This window comes from Urocitellus parryii, chromosome 11 (genome assembly GCF_045843805.1).
Source record: "Urocitellus parryii isolate mUroPar1 chromosome 11, mUroPar1.hap1, whole genome shotgun sequence".
In the NCBI taxonomy this organism is placed as follows: domain Eukaryota; kingdom Metazoa; phylum Chordata; class Mammalia; order Rodentia; family Sciuridae; genus Urocitellus; species Urocitellus parryii.
The window spans coordinates 74,277,478-74,295,542 of NC_135541.1; the positions used below are offsets into that span (position 1 = coordinate 74,277,478).

Below are 18,065 nucleotides of genomic sequence, written 5' to 3' on the forward strand. Positions count from 1 at the left end.
AATTAAGCTTCAGGTATGACAACAAAATAAAAATCTTTCATGATAAACAAAAACTAAAAGAATTTGCAGCCAGAAAACCAGCATTGCAAAGCGTCTTGAGCAAAACACTACATGAGGAGGAAATGAAAACCCTAACCAAAACCATCAGTGGAAAGTACCTCGGTAATGACAGAGGGTGGTGGCGGGGGGAAGCTAATCATGGAGAAACAAACTAAATAAAAAAAAAAAGATAAATAATCAAACATGACTGGCAGTACAAACCATATATCAATAGTAATTCTAAACGTTAATGGCTTAAACTCTCCAATAAAGCGACATAGGCTGGTAACATGGATTAAAAAAACAAATCCAACAATATGTTGCCTTCAGGAGACACATCTGATTGGAAAAGACATACACAGGCTGAAGGTGAAAGGTTGGGAAAAAATATACCACGCACATGGTCCTCGTAAGCAAGCAGGGGTGGCCATCCTCATATTGAATAAAATCGACTTCAAGACTAAGTTAATCAAAAGGGATAAGGAAGGACATTATATACTGTTAAAAGGAACCATTCACCAACAAGACATAACAATTATCAATATTTATGCACCAAATAATGGTGCTGCAACGTTCATAAAACAAATTCTCCTGAAGTTCAAGAATCAAATAGACCACAACACAATAATTATGGGTGACTTCAACACACCTCTCTCACCATTGGACAGATCCTCCAAACAAAAGTTGAATAAAGAAACTATAGAACTCAATACCACAATCAATAACCTAGACTTAACTGACATATATACAATATATCAACCATCATCAAGTAGACACACTTTTTTCTCAGCAGCACATGGATCCTTCTCAAAAATAGACCATATATTATGCCTTAGGGCAACCCTCAGTAAATATAAAGGGGTGGAGATAATACCATGCATTTTGTCTGATCATAATGGAATGAAACTGGAAATCAATGATAAAAGAAGGAAGGAAAAATCCTGCATCACCTGGAAAATGAACAATATGTTACTGAATGATCAATGGGTTACAGAAGACATAAAGGAGGAAATAAAAAAATTCTTAGAGATAAATGAAAATACAGACACAACATACAGGAATCTATGGGACACAATGAAAGCAGTTGTAGAGGGAAAATCATCGCCTGGAGGTTATTCCTCAAAAAAAGGAAAAACCAACAAATAAATGAGCTCACACTTCATCTCAAAGCCCTAGAAAAGGAAGAGCAAAACAACAGCAAATGTAGCAGAATGCGAGAAATAATTAAAATCAGAGCAGAAATCAACGAAATTGAAACAAAAGAAACTATTGAAAAAATTAACAAAACTAAAAGTTGATTCTTCGAAAAAATAAATAAGATCGACAGACCCTTAGCCATGCTAACAAAGAGAAGAAGACAGAGAACTCAAATTACTAACATATGGGATGAAAAAGGCAATATCACAACAGATACTACAGAAATACAGAAGACAATTAGAAATTATTTTGAAAACCTATATTCCAATAAAATAGAGGATAGTGAAGACATCGATAAATTTCTTAAGTCATATGATTTGCCCAGACTGAGTCAGGAGGATACACACAATTTAAACAGACCAATTTCAATGGATGAAATAGAAGAAGCAATCAAAAGACTACCAACCAAGAAAAGCCCAGGACCGGATGGGTATACAGCGGAGTTTTACAAAACCTTTAAAGAAGAATTAATACCAATACTTTTCAAGTTATTTCTGGAAATAGAAAAAGAGGGAGCTCTGCCAAATTCATTCTATGAGGCCAACCTCACCCTGATTCCGAAACCAGACAAAGACACCTCAAAGAAAGAAACCTACAGACCAATATCTCTGATGAATCTAGATGCAAAAATCCTCAATAAAATTCTGGCGAATCGGATACAAAGGCACATCAAAAAAAATTGTGCACCATGATCAAGTTGGATTCATCCCTGGGATGCAAGGATGGTTCAATATACGGAAATCAATAAACGTTATTCACCACATCAATAGACTTAAAGATAAGAACCATATGATCATCTTGATAGACGCAGAAAAAGCATTCGACAAAGTACAGCATCCCTTTATGTTCAAAACATTAGAAAAACTAGGGATAACAGGACTTTCCTCGACACTGTAAAAGCTACATATGCTAAGCCTCAGGCTAGCATCATTCTGAATGGAGAAAAATTGAAGGCATTCCCTCTAAAATCTGGAACAAGACAGGGATGCCCTCTATCACCACTTCTATTCAATATAGTTCTCGAAACACTGGCCAGAGCAATTAGACAGACAAAAGAAATTAAAGGCATAAAAATAGGAAAAGAAGTACTTAAATTATTACTATTTGCGGATGATATGATAATATATCTAACAGACCCAAAAGGGTCTACAAAAAAACTACTAGAACTAATAAATGAATTCAGCAAAGTGGCAGGATATAAAATCAACACGCATAAACCAAAGGCATTCCTGTATATCAGCGACAAAACTTCTGAAACGGAAATGAGGAAAACCACTCCATTCACAATATCCTCAAAAAAAATAAAATACTTGGGAATCCATCTAACAAAAGAGGTGAAAGATTTATACAATGAAAACTAAAGAACCCTAAAAAGAGAAGTAGAAGAAGATCTTAGAAGATGGAAAAATATACCCTGTTCATGGATAGGCAGAACTAACATCATCAAAATGGCAATATTAGCAAAAGCTCTCTATAGGTTTAATGCAATGCCAATCAAAATCCCAACAGCATTTCTTGTAGAAATAGAGAAAGCAATCATGAAATTCATATGGAAAAATAAAAGACCCAGAATAGCAAAAGCAATTCTAAGCAGGAAGTGTGAATCAGGCGGTATAGCGATACCAGCTTTCAACCTATACTACAGAGCAATAGTAACAAAAACAGCATGGTACTGGTACCAAAACAGGCGGGTGGACCAATGGTACAGAATAGAGGACACAGAGACTAATCCACAAAGCTACAACTATCTTATATTTGATAAAGGAGCTAAAAGCATGCAATGGAGGAAGGATAGCATCTTCAACAAATGGTGTTCGGAAAACTGGAAATCCATATGCAACAAAATGAAACTGAATCCCCTCCTCTCGCCATGCACAAAAGTTAACTCAAAATGGATCAAGGATCTAGATATCAAATCAGAGACTCTGTGTCTGATAGAAGAAAAAGTTGGCTCCGATCTACATATTGTGGGGCCGGGCTCCAAATTCCTTAATAGGACACCCATAGCACAAGAGTTAATAACAAGAATCAACAAATGGGACTTACTTAAACTGAAAAGTTTTTTCTCAGCAAGAGAAACAATAAGAGAGGTAAGTAGGGAGCCTACATCCTGGGAACAAATTTTTACTCCTCCCACTTCAGATAGAGCTCTAATATCGAGAGTATACAAAGAACTCAAAAAAATTAGACAATAAGATAACAAATAACCCAATCAACAAATGGGCCAAGGACCTGAACAGACACTTCTCAGAGGAGGACATACAATCAATCAACAAGTACATGAAAAAATGCTCACCATCTCTAGCAGTCAGAGAAATGCAAATCAAAACCACCCTAAGATACCATCTCACTCCAGTAAGATTGGTAGCCATTATGAAGTCAAACAACAACAAGTGCTGGCGAGGATGTGGGGAAAAGGGTACTCTTGTACATTGCTGGTGGGACTGCAAACTGGTGCGGCCAATTTGGAAATCAGAATGTAGATTCCTGGGAAAGCTGGGAATGGAACCACCATTTGACCCTGCTATTGCCCTTCTCAGACTATTCCCTGAAGACCTTAAAAGAGCATACTACAGGGATACTGCCACATTGATGTTCATAGCAGCACAATTCACAATTGCTAGACTGTGGAACCAACCTAGATGCCCTTCAATAGATGAATGGATAAAAAAATGTGGCATTTATACACCATGGAGTATTACGCAGCACTAAAAAAAGACAAAATCATGGAATTTGCAGGGAAATGGATGGCACTAGAGCAGATTATGCTTAGTGAAGCTAGCCAGTCCCTAAAAAACAAATACCAAATGTCTTCTTTGATATAATGAGAGCAACTAAGAATAGAGCAGGGAGGAAGAGCAGGAAGAAAAGACTAACATTAAACAGAGACATGAGGTGGGAGGGATAGGGAGAGAAAAGGGAAATTGCATGGAAATGAAGGGAGACCCTCTTTGTTATAAAAAATTACATATAAGAGGTTGTGAGGGGAATGGGAAAACAAACAAGGAGAGAAATGAATTACAGTAGATGGGGTAGAGAGAGAAGATGGGAGGGGAGAGGAGGGAGGATAGTAGAGGATAGGAAAGGTAGCAGAATACAACAGTCACTAATATGGCATTATGTAAAAATGTGGATGTGTAACCGAAGTGATTCTGCAATCTGTATTTGGGGTAAAAATGGGAGTTCATAACTCACTTGAATCTAATATATGAAATATGATATGTCAAGAGCTTTATAATGTTTTGAACAACCAATAAAAAAAAGAAAAAAAAATAAACTCAATGTACATTGAAAACGTTCTTTAGAATTAAGGACCACATGAAGGTATTCTTAGATGAAGGGTAATTTAAAAAATTGTGACCAGCAGACTTGCTATAAAAAGAAATGGTAAGGGTAGTTCTGTTTACAGAAGAAAAATGTTACCAGAGGGAAGATGGAACTGCAGGAATGAAAGGAAAATAAACAGAAATGGAAAATATATGGGCAAATATCATATATTACTTTCCTTCTCTATAATACATATGACTTTTAAGCAAAAATTTTAAGAGGGCCTGGTGAGGTCTCTCATGTATGAACACATATCAATCACAATCCTCAGGGTTAAGGGGACTTGTATAGTGGCTAGGTTTCTACATTTACTTCAAGTGATACAATATTAATTCTCTGTGAACTGTGAAATATTAAATACACTTATGCCTCAGTATCCATTTGGGATGGTTTTAGGATACCCCTCAGATACCCAAATCTCAGATATTCAAGCCCCTTATATAAAATGGCACAGTATTTGTGTATATAATCTATGCATACTCTCCCAAATACTTTAAATAAGATTCATAGATTACTTATAGTGTGTGATACGATGCAAACGCCATGTAAATTGTTGTTATACTATATTGTTTGGAGAATGATAAAAAGAAAATCTGTTCACATACTATATTGTTTGGAGAATGATAAAAAGAAAATCTGTTCACGTTCTGTAGTACAGATGTGATGTGTTTTTTGTTTAATTCATGGATGTGGAATCCATGCGTGGAGGATCAACTGTATACACACACAAGCACACACACAAATACTGCAATTACTAGTATAACCAACTAAAATACATATGTGTACAATGAGATATAATATAAAAATCCAATATTTAAATTAAATAGACCAAATGTAAATGAGCATTTTAAATTAAAATAAATTCTGATAATAGATTAAATTAAATATATAATAGACAAAATGTAATTCCAGAAAATTATCAATTCAACCAAGAGAAGACAGTAAAAGGGAAGCAGATAAAGGAAATATAAGGTACGAGCAGGAAAGAAAATGGACCTACATATGAACATATATGCTACTTACATTCTATATAAGAAACTTGCTTTAAATACAATGATAAAGTTAAAAATAAAAAGAATGGAAAAAGATATACCATGTTCAAAAGAAAATTGAAATAACTATCAATATTATATAAATTAGTCTAAAAAGCAAGGACTTTTACCAGCATAAGTGGAGACATTTCATAAAGATAAAAGGACTGATTTATCAATATCATATAACAATTGTTAATGTGGAAGTAACTAATAACATAGCTCAAAATATATAAAAACTGAAGGAACTAAAAATACACAATATGTTTGTGTCTGCAAACTCTTAGCAACTGATGAACATTTTTAAAAGTAATCAAGAATATATAAGAAATAAATTTCACTACAAACTAAGAGGAACTGACACTCATGAAACACTCCAGTCAACAATAGAATGCACATTTTTTTCAAGTACACACATGGAATATTCACTATTAATCTTTTCAAAGAAACACCTTTTAGTTTCACTGATTTTTCTTTTCCTTTTTCAGTTTTATTGATTTTTCCGCTTTTTATTCTTTTGTTTGTTCTTGACTCAATCTTGAGTCATGAAACAAACCAAACCAAATTTAAAAGAACTGAAATCATGCAAAGTATTTCTTCCACCATAATGAAATTAAACTGGAAATCAGTATCTAGAAAAATAATCTTCAAGTACTTGGAAAATTAAACAACAAACTTTACATTACCCCTACCTCAAAAATGAAGTCTTAAGGGAAATTAGAAAGTATTTTAAACTAAACAAAAATGAAATTATATTTCAAAATTTGTGAGATTTTTGAGTTAAACAATGATACAGGGAAATTTAAAGCATTAAATATTTTTACTAGAAAAGCAGGAAGGTTTCAATAAACAATGTAACCTCCTATCTTTAAGAAACTTAAAACAAAAAGCAAACATGAAATAAAGAATAAAAAGCAGAAATCAATAAAACTGGAAAAAGAAAAATCAATGCAAATAATAATTATGTTTGAAAGCGATTTTTTGAAAATATAAATAAAATTTATAAACTTGGAGCCAGATTGATCAGAGAGAAAACCTGCCAGTGCAAAGGAGGGGAGATAAGGAAAGGAGTGGATATAAATGATCTACATCAGAAACAAAAGAGGAGAGAGCACTACAACCTACACACATATCAAGAGGATGAGGAAACACTACAAACAACCCTAAGCAATTTAAGATGATAGGCCTGGGGCTGGGGTTGTAGCTCAGCGGTAGAATGCTCGAGTAGCACTTGTGAGGCCCTGGGTTCAATCCTCAGCACCACATAAAAATAAATAAATAAAATAAAGGCATTGAGTCCAACTACACCTAAAAAAAAATATTTGAAAAAAAGAAGATGATAAGCCCAATTCCATATAAGTCACAGACTACCAAAATTTACCTAAGAAAAATTATTAACTTGCATAGGATTTTATCAACAGAAGTTGAATACGTAGTAAAAAATCTTGCTAAAAAAAAATCCCAAGCCCAGATACTTTCACCAGAGAATGCTACCAAACATCTAAACAGGAAATAACACATATTTAATACAAACTCTTCTAGAAAACAGAATAGGAGGGAACACTTCCCAATTCATTTTATGAAATGGGAATTGCCCTAAACTAAAACCAAATGAAAAAGGAAAATAATGCAACTCAGAAAGAAGATTAATCTCAAGGATATGTAAGAACTCAAAAATCTTAACACCAACCAAAACAAAAACAGAAAAAAAAAAAACAAAAACAAATTACCCAAACGATAAATAGGCTAAGAAACTGAAAAGACACCTCACAGAAGAAATATAATTGATAAACAAATATATGAAAAAATGTTCAACATCTCTAGCAATTAGAGAAATGTAAATCAAAACTACTCTAAAATGTCATCTCACTCTAGGCAGAATGGCAATTATGAAGAATACAAGCAACAATGTGGGCTAGTATTGTGGTTCAGTGGTAGAATGCTTGTCTCACATATTTGAGGCAGTGGGTTTGATCCTCAGCACCACATAAATAAATAAATAAAATGAATAAAATAAAAGTATTGTGTCCATATACAACTAAAATAAAAGAATACAAGCAACAATAAATGTTGATGAGGATGTGGGAAAAAGGTACACATACAATTTGTACACATACAAAATGTGGAATGAAACCACCATTTGACCCAATTGTCCCACTCCTCAGTTTGTACCCAAAGGATTTAAAATCAGCATACTACAGTGACACAGTCACACCCATGTTTATACCAGCTTAACTCACAATAGCTAAACTATGGAACCAACCCAGGTATCCTTTAACAGATGAATGGATAAAGAAACTGCAGTATATAATACACAATGGAATATTACTCAGTCTTTTAAATAAGAATGAAATGGTGGCATTTGCTGGTAAATGGATGGAGCTAGAGAATATCATGCTAAGTGAAATAAACCAATCCCCCAAAAACAAAGGCCAAATGTCTTCTCTGATATGTAATGCTAATTCACAATAAAAGGATGGAGCTAGGGAAGAATAGACTTACTTTAGATTAGGTAGAGGGGATTGAAGGGAGGGGAGGGGATATGGGGTTAGAAAGAACAGCAGAATGAATTGGACATTATTACCCTTTGTGCATATATGATTACATGACTGGTGTGATTCTATATCACATAGAACCAGAAGAATGAGAAGCTATACTCCATTTATATATAATGTGTCAAAATGTATTCTATGGTTTTGTATAACTAATTAGAACAAATTTTCAAAAAAGAACAAAATATACCAATATCTTTTACTATCTTTTAATATAACAAGATATTAGCAAACTGAATCTACCTATATATAAAAGGAACAAACAAGAGGAGCTAATCCCAGAATGCAAGGCCTGATCAACACTCCAATAACAACTGAATTTACCACATTAATGGGCTAGAGAAGACAGACCACATGATTACATCAAATAATATAGAAAATATTTTATACATTCCAACATTTATTCATGATAAAACTCTCAGCAAACTAGCAAAAAGAGAAATTCATTGATCAGATTGAAGGGTATCTTCAAATACTTATAGGTATCACCATATTTAATGTTGAAAGACCTAAATATTTTTCCCCCTGATGGAGAATAAGACAAGGATGTCATCTCTTACCTCTCTTACTTGACAATGGGACCCCATTCAACAGGGAGCCCCATCTAGTGAAATAAGAAAAAAATAATAAAAGAAATACACACGGGATGGGGCTGGGGATGTGGCTCAAGTGGTAGCGCGCTCGCCTGACATGTGTGCGGCTTGCGGCTCGGATTCGATCCTCAGCACCACATACAAACAAAGATGTTGTGTCAGCTGCAAACTAAAAAATAAATATTAAAAATTAACTCTCTCCCTCCCTCCCTCTGCCTCCCCCCCTCTCTAAAAAAAAGAAATACACACAGGAAAGGGAAATATAAAACTGTTCTTATTTGCAGGTAATGTGACTTTCTATGTAGAAAATCCCAAGAATCTACACGAGCTCCTAAAACATGTGAATTTACCCAGGTTATAAGGAATAAGAGCAATATAAAGAAATTAAATGTATTTCCAAATATTATTAAACAACTGGAACTTGAAAGTGTATCACATACATAGATTTAAATTTAACAAAACCTGGGCTGGGATTGTGGCTCAGCGGTAGAGCGCTCCCCAAGCATGGGCAGGACCTGGGTTCGATCCTCAGCACCACATAAAAATAAAGGCATTGTGTTGTGTCCATCTACACATAAAAAAATAAATATTTTTTAAAAATTTAACAAAACCTGAAAGAGATTTATATGTTGAAAACTACAAAATGCTGGTTTAAAAAAATGGAAAAATATATAATGTTCATGGATTTAAAAAGATGCTACATCTATAATCAATTATCTATAATATCATCTAACAATTAATACAACCTCAATAAAAATTTTAGTAAGATTTTTCTGTAGATAAACATAACTGGATTCTAACATTTTAATGAAAATTAAAGGATTTTAAACATAAACAATTCTGCAAAAAGTATAAAAGTGGAAGACTCAAAATACCTGGTTTTAAAACTTGATATAAAGCAACTGAATCAAGATATTGGGGTTTTCGCAAAAGGATAAACAAATAAATATTCCATTTGTTAATGCAATAAAATGGAGAATCCAGAAACAAATATAAACAAATGTGGTCCAGTGATTTTTAAAAATAGATGCAAAGGCATTTTGAAGAAAATGGCAGTGTTTTCAACCAATGGTATCAGAACAAGTGGAATCTATATTAACCGTGTCTTTTATTTTCTGTATTACATGATATTTTGATATCTTAAAAAACACAAAACAATGCTAGCCAGGGAGAGATTGGCCCTTCTTGGGCTAAAATAACTCTTAAAATAGCCCAGGGCTCAGCTGGGATCACATACTTCACATGTCCCAAATCTATAACCCCAGTCGACTCCCAAACTCTTACCTCAAGCCAACGATTTCCTCTGACCCTCTATCAACCCAGGGTCAGGTACCAAGCAACTAGAGATCATCCAAGTGTCCCAAAGCCCTCTGGAATTATTCAAACTAGCCAATTCTAAACTGTTACTTTGCTCATTTTGCCTCTCCTGAGGAAACCCCAATAAAGACGCCATTTCACTCCTGCATCTGACTGCCAAACTTGCTATGATAAGTCCCCTTCTCTTCAGAAAATGTAAGCAATAAATTCTTCTAGGAATGGCATTGACCTCTCTTGTGTTTGGTACAATATCACTTCCGTAAGTTGGAATTCCACAGGTATAATTTTAATATAACATCTATATGCTAAAAATCAAACCTCAAACTATACCTCTTATGAAAATCAATAGGAAATTAGTAGAGAAAAAGGACCAGGAGAAGGGAAGAGACAAGAGAAAAGGCAATTGGTAGGGAATGATATTGCCAAATTATTTTGTTATACTGTATGCATGTATGAGTATGAAACCACAAATCCCACCATATGTACAGTTATAAAAAAATGGAAAAAAGTAACTCAAAATGGATCATATATCTAAATGTAAAATTACACAATTCTGTCAGGCACCATGGTGCATGTCTCTAATCCCCTCAACTCAGGAGGCTCATACAGGAGGATCCTTGCAAGTTCATGTGTAGCCTTGGTAACTTAGTGAGATACTGTTTAAAAATAAAAGGACTGGGGGATGTAGCTCAGTGGTAAAGAGCCCCTGGGTTTAATCCATAATTCAAAAATAAATAAATAAGACAAATAAATAAAACTTTTAGGAAAAAACTTTGGGTTAGATGAAGTATCTTTATTCTTAGATATAACATCAAAAACATGACCCATAAAAGAAGAAATAAGCTAGACTCCATCCAAATTAAAATCTTTTGCTCCATGAAAGACTTTGCTAAAATTGTAAAAAGAAGCTGTGAATGGGAGAAGCTCAACAACAGAAAACAAACAACTCAATAAAAAATTAAATTAGATAGGAAAAGTACAGATTACAAATGAGCCCTTTAAACATTTTTAAAAATATCATTAGTCATTCTGGAAACACAAATTGAAGCCACAATTAGATAATACTACCCATCTGTTAGAATAGCTAAGATGTAAAAACAAGAAATGACAAATATCAAGGAAGGACACAGAATAACTGGAATTCTCATGCACCACTGATTACAACCACTCTGGAAAATAGTTTGGCAGTTTCTTATTGAGTTAAACATGCATTTAGCAATATTAACCAGTAAAACCCAATATCCTAGGTTATTTAAAATAATAAAAACATATTCGACAAAAGCCTGTAAATAAATATTCATATAGCTCTATGCATAATTACCCCAAACTAGAAACAACACAAATGTCCAACATTTTTTTTTTGTAAATGGATACACAATGTGGTGTAGTCATATAATGGACTACTGTTCAACAACACAAAGAAATAGACTGTTGATACATGCATAACACTGAGGAATTTCAAAGGCATTAGGCTACGTAAAAGAAGCCTGTTTCCAAAGGTTACCTACTATACGATTACATTTCTATGACTTCTGGAAAAGACTGAAGTAATGAGATGAGAACACAACAGAACTTGCCAGGGGTTAGGGCAAGATGGAGAGTTTGACTATAAAGGTGTAGCATGAAAGAACCTTTTTTGTGGCACTGAGGATTGAACCCAGCAGGGTCTTGCACGTGCTAGGCAGGTATTCTGCCACTGAGCCACATACTTCCTGAGCCCATTTTTGTTTTAAACATTTTTCAGATGTTGATGGACCTGTATTTTATTCATTTATTTATATGTGGTACCGAGAATTCAACCCAGTGCCTCACACATGCTAGGCAAGCGCTCTACCACTGATCCACAACCTCAGCCCCTGAGCCCATTTATTTTGAAATACATTCTCACTAAGTGCCAGGATGGCCTCGGGCTTGGAGATCCTCCAGTCTCCGCCTTCCGAGTAGCTGAAATGGCAGGTGTGTGCCACCACACTTGCCGCAACAGTATATACGTGTGTGTGTGTGTGTGTGTGTGTGTGTGTGTGTGTGTGTTAAACTGGGGATTGAAGCCAGGAGTGTTTTTATCACTAAATTACATCCCCAGGCTGGCCTTGAACTTGCTATCCTTCTGCTCCAGTGTCCTTGGAATTACAGGCACACACTACAGTGCCCAGCAAAAAGAATATCACTGAAGTGATGAAATTGTTCCAAATCTTGACTATGGTGATAGTTACACAAATTTATATGTGTGTTAAAACTTATAAACTACACCAAGAAGGTTTTGGATATGTAAATATTTTATAAAAAACATTTTAAAGAGGCAATGAAAACAAATGCAGGCTGAATGCTAGGTCATCAAATATATCACTGGGTTTAATTTTAATATTTATTTTATTCAAATTTTGAAGAATAGATCTCTCTTCTGTCACTCAGCTGACAGAAGTTACAGGGTCAAATCAAATTTATCAATCAAGGCAAAAAGTGGCTTAGAGGCAATTTCAAATTTTCACAGTTCAGTTGAAACTAAGAGAATCATGAATCTAGGGGATGTAGAGGGGAGACAGATCAAAAATAAATCAAACTATGTCACTCATGAAAACCGAAAGCCAATCTTTAAACATGCTCTATTGCTCCCAGAATTTAAATCTCATTAAGAATCAACTTATCAAGCATCCCTCTCCCTTCTACAGATAAGAAGGCTTTTTTCTCCTCTCTAGTCTTCAAAAATACTGAAGAAATCACTCACAGCTTTAAGGGTAAGATCACACTGGAAAACAAGTGTCCTGAGTTGTGTTAGAATTTCTCTTTTGGTGTTTTCTAGATCGTTTCGTCTTTCTTCAACATTAGTTACACAAACTTTGTAGAGTTCATTTGCTTCTTCTACCTTCAGGAATATCATAGAAAAAAATAACACTGATCATCAGAATTTATGTTTTAGAATACATACTTATTTTAGAAAAGTTGAATTTAAATAACTAAAAAGTCTTTCATCATGAAAATTTGAAATAGTCTATCTATATTTTAAATGGAAAACTTCTAAATATAACAAATAGTAAACATTCTGGTGAGTGACTCAACTACTCAAGCACAAATTACAATTAGTATATTGTATGTCAATAAAGTAAACATTCTATTTAAAATACCATTTTCTATATTTATTTACTGTTTATCTCACAGAATTTGTTTACCAAAACTGTATTTCATAAATAATTCAAAATTTTAGTTTCTACTTGCTAGTATAATAATTCCAGGTGCTGGAATTAGCGCACATACAATATACACACTTGCTTAAAAGGTGAACTTTCTGAAAAATCAAGTAAAAAAATATTAAACTGCTGCTTTAAAAGATACTTCTTTCACAAACAAAACTCCAAATTCTTAAGTCTTGTAGCATAGTCATTCTCAAAGTGTGGATCTCCACCAGCATCACCAGGGAACTTGTTCGAAATATGTTGTTTGGGGCTGGGTTTGTAGCTCTGTGGAAGAGTTCTTGCCTGTCATGTGTGAGGCACTGGGTTTGATTCTCAGCACCACAAATAAACAAATAAAAGTATATTGACAATTAAAAAATATTTTAAAAAACGAAAGAAAAAAAGAAATATGTTCTTTGGGTCTCACCCTTTATCCACTCAATCCCTAACTCTGAGGTGGGCCCAGCAGGCTGTTTGAATAAGCCTCTTCCATAATCCCAACACATATTACAAGTTTAAGAAGAAACCCTTTGCAGATTATTGCTAATTCAACTTCCAAATAACAAGAAAATATTACTTTTTGAAGTGCTTCCTCTTCCAACTTTCGCTTTTTTTCTCGTTGCTTGTTTGGATTTTTTGCTAATCCACCACATGAGCACTGATGCTCCTCCTCTGCACGAAAAATGGAAGATTTTGCTTTTTCGTATTCATCTTGATGTTGCATGCATAACAACATTGCCTTTTTGAGAGCAGCTTCTGTTTTGAGCTATACAGAAAATAGTATATTAAATATCGAATGTGAAAGAAACCCTACTATAAAAATTTCTTTAGCATATTCAGGGAGATAGTTAAGCAGTATTTTAGAAAACTAGAGTAAGGTAAATGGTTATATAATATAGATGATTTTTAAATGTTCACAAACAGGTACATGAAACTCCAGTATAATACTAACCACTTTATTTTGTTCCTGTTTCCAAAGTTCCTTCATATCTTTCCTTTGTTTTTCCATTTTTTTTATCCCCCCCAGTAGAGGCTGTTGAGGATATTTACAAACAATAAAAAGAAAAAAAGTTGTTTTGTAAAGATATGCTGTTGTAAAAAAAGAATTGTGCATTATATAAATAAATGTTATTAATTAAATTAATCCTATTTTTAATTATTTAATTAATTTAATTTTACCTGTACAAATTTGTTGGCTTGGAGAGCTGCATTTGTTTGTTGCAAAAGGTGACTATTATTTATGTCACTGAGGAGAGCACTGGTAAATAAAGACTGTAGTGGCATAAACTCCTAGAATTTAAAATTAAGAAGTAAATTTTACAATAGAAATAGCACCAGAATTCCAGATGCACCCACTATTCTTCAAAAAGAGAAACTTAAGTTTAGATTGTTTTCTCCTAGAAAAATGACTATTCATGAACACAATTATGGGAAGAATACTAAAGAAAGTTAGTTAATTATAATTATAAATTAGGAAATTGGCAGCCATTATAATAATAAATATGTGTATAAGATTGTGAATTTCGTACTGTTTTTCATAATTAATGGCCATATAAATTTAAAAGAATTTTGTCAATAAAAAGACTAGCAATTAGGGCTGGGGTTGTGGCTCAGTGGCACAGTGCTTGTCTGGCACGTGAAAGGCACTGGGTTCAATTCTCAGTACCACATATCAATAAATAAAATAAAGATCCACTCCCATCTAAAAAAATTTAAAAATAAATGAATAAAGTTCACTATTAAAAAAAAAGACTAGCAATTGAGTTCTTTCCTCTAGCACTTGAAATTTTCTGATTTTACAAGGCACTATTTAGGAGCTCACCTGACTAGTTCTCTTATAATAGAACCCTAGAAATTCACAGAATACTTACCTCTAGGGCAATGTTAGCTCTAGTTGCTTCTGCCAACTTTACAAGATTTCTGGTAGATTCAATTTCTGAAAAGATTAAAGTAGGTATCAGAAGGCAAAAATCAATAAATTCCCCCACCCCCATACTCCATTTGTAATTCTCCAATTGAAAGTGATTACAAGCTGGGAATGATGGCATATGCCTGTAATCCCTGAGGCAGGAAGAGGATTGTCAAGTTCAAAGCCAGCCTCAGCAATTAGGACCTTGCTTAATTAACTTAGCAAGATCCTTTCTCAAATTAAAAAATAAAAAGGGGCTGGGAATGTCCCTCAGTGGTTGAGTGTCTCTGGGTTCAATCCCTGCTGCCACCCCTCACCCTCCAAAAAAAGGAAAAGAAAAAAGTGATCACATATACCAGTGTGCATCTTGATGAAAACGCAGTAATTCTTAATTTTAAGTGCTTGTCAGAATCAACTGGGAAACTTTTTCAAAATACACTTGACTGGACTTTACCTCTCTGAGAAATGAAACCTAGGCCTTTTTAAGGCTATTCAAGTGATTTTAATTTGCATTCCCTATTAAAAACAAACAACACAGTGGAAAGAGCACAGGCTTTGATGGATTCTATTTTATTCCAGTTATGCTCTATGACCTTAAGTAAATCTGCTGTATGACCTTAAGAAAAATCACTTGTTTGTCTTATCTGTAAATGGGGCTAAGAATTCTTGTCTTGCCTACTTCCCAGGGTTTTGTAGGATTAAATGAGATAATGCATATGAAAACCTTTTTTCAACTGTAAAACTATAGGTTAATATTAGCTGTTAAGATGTTTCTTCGAGCTGGGGCTGTACCTCGGTGGTGGTAGCACATACTGTGCTTGCCCGGCCTGCATGATGTGCTGGGTTAATCCCCAGCATGGGCTGGGGTTGGGGATGTTTCTTCTAAGCTTCCACTGCCTTCTGCTGAAACATCTATTGTTGCGTTTATCTCCTTTAACCATACTATCTGATTGTATTTCTTTTCACCTATTACAATATGATTTCTAGGTCTAATGGTTGACCCACCGTAAATGTTCAACAAGTACATTTGTGTAAGAAATTCTATTTCGAGAAGAGAAAATGAATAATGACTTTATTTATTACAATGAAATAACTAATCTGTAATCATAATACTTACAGTCTATAGAAAATGAATCATAAACAATTTAGTTCTTATACTCCAAAGTTAATCAGATGTTCCAAAAGACAACTCACCCAGGTTAAGCTTTTTTTCAACCCATGATACTATGTTCTTTGCATATTTTGACCAAGTTTTAGCATATGACAAGGCCAATTCAATAGAATCAGTGTTTTTTAATAGCACATTGACTAATTCTACAGGAGAAAAATTTCCTGAAAATAAAAAAATCAGCATAAGTATTTATTAAATATGGTCTGTAGTAATTCTAAACAAAGCAGCATTCAGACAAAGGGCACAATTTAAACATAAAATGGTTTCAAGTTACAATATATTTTTGTCTTAATATGTATTTCTATTATTCAAGTTACATGTCTTATATTCTTGATCAGTCTACATCATCAAATTATTTACCTACTCAATTGGGATTTTCCTCTTAAGCTTTATACATAACACTTTATATATTATTTTGTACTAAAAATGAGTACATTAGGTACACTAGGTTACTAATCAAGAAGAGATTAAGTAATCCAGAACACTTAGTGAAAGAAACTGCAAAATGTTTGACAAAACTTATAAGTACATTGAATATTACCTTTTCCATTGGATGACTCCACTGAGTCCACAGAAATGTTTTCTAAAGACTTTACAACATGGAAGAAAACAAATTTAAGATTAGTGCAGAAGACAACAAATCTCTGCTTCAGAAATTTTTCACTCAAATTTGTTACTTTGGCATAACTACTGCTAAAGAATTTCAAGTATTTAAAACCTTTTAAAGGGCCTGAGAAGTCTGTTTAAACACCAGAACACTTTCTAAGAATTACTTTTACCACAGTAGTTTTTAAGATCCAAGGATGAACAATCACATTAATAACAGCATTAGTTAACATGCATGAATCTACGCAAAACTTTAAATTCTGCATATCCCCCAAATATTAGGAAGTCAAAGAAGTGATATAAATAGATTGCTATCTAAATAGAAGATATAGATCTGCCTTGTCCAGCCATCTTTTACCATTTTATTATATAATAAGCATATCCTTGAAAGTTTATTGGACAGCTGAGCATAGAACTTTCTGTAAAGAGGCAAAAGTTTTGTATATGTAATATCCTATATGGTAGTTATTAACTACATTGTAGCTACTTACCTGAACATTTTAAAAGTATCTAACATGACTAAGAAGCAAATTTTTACTTTTATTTAATTATTAATTAAATTTAAAGAACTAGATGTGACTAATGGCTACCATATTAGCAGAGCTAGAAAACTACATCCATCAAAATTGTTAAATTTTTTTAATATTTATTTTCTGGTTGTAGTTGGACACAATACCTTTATTTATTTATTTATTTTTATGTGGTGCTGAGGATCAAACCCAGGGCCTCGTACATGCTAGGTGAGCACTCTACCACTGAGCCACAACTCCAGCCCCCAAATCATTAAATCTTCAACAAATTTGATCTACTTGGTTGGGTAATATAAGGTACGTAGGGATTCAATGCAAAAGGGATCAAAAAGACCTGGGTTCTCAAGTCTAGCTCCATTATTCTCTCTATGACATGGGATTACACATTTAAACTCACCTAACTTTAGTTTGCCCTTCTATGAAAAAGGGATAAGAACACCATATTCATAAGGCTGTTTTAAGAATTAAGATGATGTAATGTTATTAGCACAGCAGAAGGTACATAGTAAGCACTATTAAAATGAATTGCGGCTATTATTTTTAAAGTATATTTTTCAAAAACCTTCATCAAACAATGTAATTTTATTATTAGGATTATATCATCATGAGCTTTTTAATCTTAA

At 33.8% G+C, this 18,065-nt stretch overlaps 1 protein-coding gene across 1 annotated transcript in view; it reads right to left on the minus strand.

Moving 5' to 3' along the window:
- LOC113177432 (rho GTPase-activating protein 29-like) overlaps positions 1-18,065 on the minus strand; it is a 64,306-nt gene that overhangs the window by 18,920 nt on the left and 27,321 nt on the right. The window contains 7 exon segments of the mRNA XM_026381966.2: positions 12,782-12,919; positions 13,804-13,992; positions 14,179-14,259; positions 14,406-14,516; positions 15,098-15,162; positions 16,330-16,467; positions 16,848-16,896. Of these exon segments, the coding sequence (XP_026237751.2) occupies positions 12,782-12,919; positions 13,804-13,992; positions 14,179-14,259; positions 14,406-14,516; positions 15,098-15,162; positions 16,330-16,467; positions 16,848-16,896 (771 nt within the window).